This window comes from Octodon degus, unplaced genomic scaffold (genome assembly GCF_000260255.1).
Source record: "Octodon degus isolate 3935 unplaced genomic scaffold, OctDeg1.0 scaffold00120, whole genome shotgun sequence".
Taxonomy (NCBI): Eukaryota; Metazoa; Chordata; class Mammalia; order Rodentia; family Octodontidae; genus Octodon; species Octodon degus.
The window spans coordinates 8951868-8957867 of record NW_004524696.1 but is presented as its reverse complement, the minus strand read 5'-3'; the positions used below and the strand labels follow the sequence as shown (position 1 = coordinate 8957867).

The window sequence follows — 6000 nt, the reverse complement described above, 5'->3', positions numbered from 1 at the left end:
AGCGGGAGAACAAATCACGAACTCTGGGTAGATCAACGATGCTTTTTTTTTTTTTTCCCCAGGCTCTGGGTTCAGAGCCCCAGGATCTCCGTTCTAGCGCCCCGGGTCGTTGGCGGGCGGGTCCTCCAGGGGCCGGACCTCCAGGGGCCGGTCCTAAGGAGGAGGGGCACGGAAGGGGCGTGAGGAGGTGTGGCTTAAGGCAGCGGAAGGCGGGGCCCAGGGTGAGCGTAAGCGTCCACCGCGCTCCCCCTGCGCCACCCCTGGAGTTCCAGAGGCGCGAGGTCAGCCCAGCTCCGGCCCGCAGCATAGCAAGCAGACCCTAGTCGGAACAACTGCGGGCCGGAGCCGGGCAGAGCAGCGGGGGACGTCCCCCTCCAGGTCCTTTCCACGGTCCCTGAGCAGCCAGGGCGAAGGTGAGGCAGAAAGGGGCCGAAACCATGAACCGGAGTTTTCATAAGTCTCAGACCCTGCGCTTCTATGACTGCGGCGCGGTGGAAGTCAAGAGCAAAGTAAGCTCCCCCTCGAGGCCCGCCCTGGCGGGCTGCACCTCCTTCCCTGGCAAAGGAATTGGGTGCCCAGCGGGTAATGAGCGGTGTGGGAAGCAGCCAGCGCCGGCGACAACTTTCCAGTTCTGGCTCTGCAAGCTGCTGCTGGGGTCCTTGGGATGTGCACGCGGGGTCCCAGACATTCTCCCGCCCCTTGGGCGGACACAAAGGCCAGCATACCCGGGAGTCCTGTCGGGGCCTTTGGTCACCAGACAGTCCGCGCTGGCTCAGAACCTGCTCCCTGAGAGCTGCTCTTTTGTTCCCCAATCGACCGGCGACCCGGGCGCACTGCATGATAGAGGGGAGGGCGGCGTTTCCGGGGCGAATTGGGGGCTGAATGCTGCTTGAATTCCGGGCCATGGAGGGGATTATGGAGGCCCGGTCTGGAGATGGGCCCTAGCTGCGTCGCCTCTTTGGTTGTGAAGTCTTATTATTACCCGTAAGAAGGAGATTGGCCTTCTGCTACCGGAGCAGGGCCCCAAACTGGTCCCCAGCCCCCAACCCAGCGCAAAGTACCAGATCCCAGGCCCCGGGCGCGCCCCTGACCGAGGCCCTGGTTTACTCCAGTCCTCTTCCCCCACGGCGCTCCCTACCCAGGCACCTCACCAGTGCAGCACCCCGTTCAGATCCCCCAAGCCTCAGGGGTACCCCTAGCCCAGGCACCCTCCTCTGATGGCTCCTCCCCCACCTCCCAGGCTGAGACCAGCTGCTGGACGTACCAGACGCCCCATGGACTTGCTGGGGCTCCTCCTGCTGCCTGCATGAGCGTGCCTGAACTTGCGTGTTGCTGTGCATGTCTGGATAATTGGCTGATAGGATCTGGCGCTTCTGCTTTTTGCGGGGGTGGCTCTTTTGCAGACTCTTTTGTCTGGGAGGGCCACCGTGGTGGGCTCCTTGGGCGCAGGAGGCGCTGCAATGAGTCGCAGGTGGGGGCGGTGGTGGAGACAGGAATGGGGTAGAGGTTGATTCTGTGGGTGCCTTGTGTGGACTACTGACTGGGAGCCTAGGGGCCTCCACTCCCTTTCTGGTGTATTCTGTGCCCTGCAAAGCAAGGGGGAGCTGCCAGGATGGGAAAGGGGTCAGCCTTCACCCCAAGATTGGCACTCAGTCACCTAGGGTGCAGAGCCAGTGTTTCCACTCTGTCACTGGTGAGGCAAGTCTCTTCCTTGGCTCCTGGGCAGCCTCATAGCACGATTTCGCTCTGGGAATCCACTGAGAGGGCCGTGTTCTAAGCAATGGCTCAGGGTGGTGTGAAGGGACCACTGCTGTGAGTTGCAGGATTTCCTTCCTATTTGGGAAGGGCACAGTTTTTTTTTAAATCTCTTATTTCTAATAAAATCTTGCCCTTTCCCCAAATGCTAATCCCTTAACCCTGGCCCCACATCCATTCCCTCTGTCCCTAAGTCCCCAAATCCAGTGCCCCAGCTAAGGGCTATAAAGAAACCACAGGTACAAGTGAGAGGTTAAAGTAATTGTATGGTCTCTTTAAGCTCCATATGAAGGCCACTAAACAGGGTGGTATTTAAATTTTAACTTTTGTTTGAAATCATTGTAGATTCACCAGCAAAGAGTACAGAGATCTGAGGGTACTTTACCCATCCTCCCACATGGTGTAGTTTCACTGGCACCATGTCACATTTGTAGGATCCAGACTATGGATCTTACCCTGGGTACTGTGCACTAGGGTGTGTGTGTGTGTGTGTGTGTGTGTGTGCGTACAGGTCAGTGCAGTTGTGGGATTACCAACATAGTCAAGGTACAGAACCATTCATCACAATGATTCTCTCTATTGACTGCTTATAATGTCATTTTGAGTATGAATTGTCTCATATTAAATACTCTGCTTAGTAGCCTTGTGGCAGCTCTGTGCCTTATCAAACACACAGCAAGGCTGTGAGAGATCTGGAGGAAATGCCCCAGCACTTAGCTTTATCCTGAAGGCATTTCTGGGCTATGGCCCTGTGTAGGCTGCTTGGGGGACTGGGAAATAGGGATCTGCCTTTGCCTTTTCCAGGATTGTTAGCCCACCAGTCTTCTCCAGCTCTATTCAGTACAGAGGTGTCCTCTCTACCTTACATAGGGTAAACTTTAAGTGCTCCCCTGGAGGCAAGTGGCAGAACCAGAGTTTTGGTTGAATTTGGAATTCTTGGAAGGGCTACATGGACCTGGCTTCCTGCAGGACCAGCTATCAGGAATGCCCCATCTTCTGCTTCTGTTATAGAACCTGACTTACTGCTTGTCCAGAGGGTCCATATAGCTTTTCCTTCAGTGTATACTTTTCCTTCTCCCTTTTTTGTAGTTAATACATGTTACAATCAAGTCTGTCTGCTGGGAGCAGCTCTTGTCACACACAATCCAGGAAGCAGAACTTCATGAAGGTGAACACTTCACACAACCTCAACATCACCATAGCACCACAAGTTTGCTTGTAAGGAGATGACAGCTAGGGAGCTGAGTCCACCAAGGTTCTGCCACCTACAACCTTAGGGGATATTGTTCATCTACCATACCTGATCCATTTACCTTCCAAGATGAAATGTGGCAATGAATGTGGGCGCACACTGAAAAGCATACAGTACCCATGGTCTAGAGAGCTTAGAACTGTGGACCAGGATCCTGTGGCACTTAAAGATACACAGTCTGAAAACTACCTCAGATCCTCTTGGAATTATTGTCATTTATCATAATTGGTCAGTTCCTGGGCAAGATTGAGGGTCACTCCTTGGTGCTTTCTCCCTTACCCTTTATGCTTTCCCAAATATCCTTAATTCCATTAATTCATCTATTCTTTCTCTAAATGGCCATATGCACTTCTGATTGCCTGGTTCCGCCTGGTTTTCCCTTTTCCCTTTGACTTTTGCTTTTCCCGTAAGGTCTACAGTCATGAGAGCAGAGGCTGTGCTGATTAAGGGAAGATATTTCAGGATGAGAGAAGGAGCTCAACTGCTTAGGCCATCTTGAAGAATAGCAGGAAGACTGGTACAGGGGTGAGGAGGAATCCAATGGGGGCAGTGATAGATAAGTTGGAGATGATAAGAAACATTGCTGCTATAAACTCAGTAAGGCCTTTTACTCTATCAGCATCATCAGTCCCACCAGTCTTTGCTTATACTTAAAAACTTGAAGGACTGTAGATCATCCCATCTCTGAAAATTCTGTCCCACAGTCAAATGAGTTATGGCCCCAGGTTCCTTTCCATGTCTCAAGGCCTTAGTCCCTACATGGTAGGCTGTTCTTTCTCCCATTATGATGATGCCTACCACTGAGCCAAGCTCCATCTGTCCAACCCATTCTCTGCTCATATTAGGCACTTGTCTTGATGCTTGTGCCAGAGTCCTATGACAAATTGCTAACTCTGCTGAGCCCACACTAAGCTCCAAGTGTCCATATCTGGGAGAATAACACTGAAGGCTTTCGTCCTTCTTGTGCCTCTTTGTATAAAGAATGTTGGGGTATAAAGACAGGTAAAGACAGGTCCACACCACTGATAATCCTCCTGTCCCAAGGTAGGTGAGTGACTGTTAAATGTTACCTTATAGTCTTCCAATCTGTTATGTGTATGTTTATCCCATATCACACTATTGTTTATAGAATTAGGATCATATAGGCATATATTTTCACACCTGCCTTCCACCTCCAACTTAGCACTACGTTGCAAATGTCATATCATTTATATTCTGAAAAGACAGTATTAAAAATCCATAGTATTGTTTCTCATTTTTAAGCTATAATTAAATGAATTTTTTTTTAGATTTTTACAATTTTCCAATAATAAACAGTCCTGTGAATAGCAATTAAGTTTTATATACAAATTTATATAACATATACATATACGGGATATATGAAGAATCGTTCTGTTAAATTGCTACAGAACTCTAATTACTTGTGTGGGACAAATTAGTAAAAGTAAATTTACATGGAAGCACTCTTTTTTTCAGTGCTAGGAATCAAACCAAATGCTTCTTGCAGTCTAGGCGTGTGCTCAGCCCTGAGCTGCATCTTGAGCCCAGTGTGCACTTTTTTAAGGGTTTGAGTACATATTGTTAAACGTTCTTCAAGGAAGTCTCTTCTACTAGTTGACATGTGCTGCTTGATATTATGCATCATTTTTCCCATCCCCCTCTTTCTTTCTCCTTCCATCAGTGGGCATTTTCTCGTTCCTTCTTCATTGTTTAAGTGAAATGGCATTCCCTTGTGTTAATATGTATTTCTTGAGTTATTAGTGAACTGAAATTTTTAATTTCTGTATCTAATTGCCTGAGCTGCTTGTTCATAGGAAGTTTCCCCATCAGTTCAGGTAATACTGAGAGGGAGAGAGGGTTTGGTTTTCAGTGTGGAATGACATTGGTACTCTATTCTTAAGTGGCCTTGCCACAGATAGTAACCTAGTCATCTGGGATGATGAGTATGTAAGGAGCATCTTGGTGCCCTGCTCATCATATATTGTGCAGCCAAATTCTGCTGAGGATCCCTGGGCACAATGTTTAAGCCTGTCTCCTCTGGTCCCCAAGATCCCATCCTGGCTGAGTTTATTATTGGCTACTGTGATATTACATAGATACACCCTTTCGTGTGGTATGAGACAGTGTTGCAGTGGAGCTTAGGCCAGGCTTCCTCATTGGGTAGGTGGGAAGACTTGCCTCCCATGGGCCAGTTGAGAATTGCCTGGACATGGTTTGACTCATCTGTGTGTCAGCTACACCCTTTTAAGATTCTGGTTTGTGTATTTGTGCACATATGTGTTTAAACAGGTTCGAGGACTTGATTTGGGAAACCACCTCTGGAGGAGACTCTTGTCAGTGATGCAACTAGGGTGTTAGTGTAGGGGGCATGAATGATGTCACTGTCCTCAGGAGGCTGCTCTCTCTTGTAGGTATATGTCCTGGGGTTGCAGACCACACTGCAGCTAATCAGGGAAGTCCCAGAGTACACTAGGGAGTCAAGCCCTTTCTTAGAGGGCTAGAGTTCTCCCAATTTTAGGGAAAGAAGAGTATCAGAAATTAACAAGTATAGCCTTTCAAGGTTTCTGAATTTCTGCTGTTCAAGTCTAGAATTAGCACAAAGAGAGGCATACTGACCTTTTAGGGGAACCAAGAGTGAGGGAAGTTTGTCTTAGCTGGCTGTTTTCATGGCAAATCCTCATGTTTACTAACTATATTTCCTCTTGGCAAATTTGAATTGTACTGTGAACCTGGGAGCCATAGAATGTTCTATGCTTATTTGCAGTCCCCCAAATTCTTCCCAGCACACACCTGAGCCTTGTTTTTGGGTTGTCCTGGATATACTGGGGGTGGGGAATATGGTGCTGAGCCAGAAATTGTCCACACTCAAGTCATGTTCTAAAGTATCTCAATATTTACTTAATATATTTACATGTAAGTGCTAGGTACAGTTGCAAATAAATAGTTCACTGATCATGTCAAAAATCATGAGGCAAGTTCTCTTATCATTATGC

At 48.4% G+C, this 6000-nt stretch overlaps 1 protein-coding gene across 1 annotated transcript in view; it reads left to right on the top strand.

Annotated features, from left to right (window-relative positions):
- The first annotated feature begins 255 nt into the window (after positions 1-255).
- Positions 256-6000, top strand: part of Pard6g (par-6 family cell polarity regulator gamma) — a 120429-nt gene continuing 114684 nt past the window's right edge. Inside the window, exon 1 of the mRNA XM_004640209.2 lies at positions 256-509. Within this exon, the coding sequence (XP_004640266.1) occupies positions 438-509 (72 nt within the window). The 5' untranslated portion in view covers positions 256-437. The remainder of the gene's footprint in view (positions 510-6000) is intronic.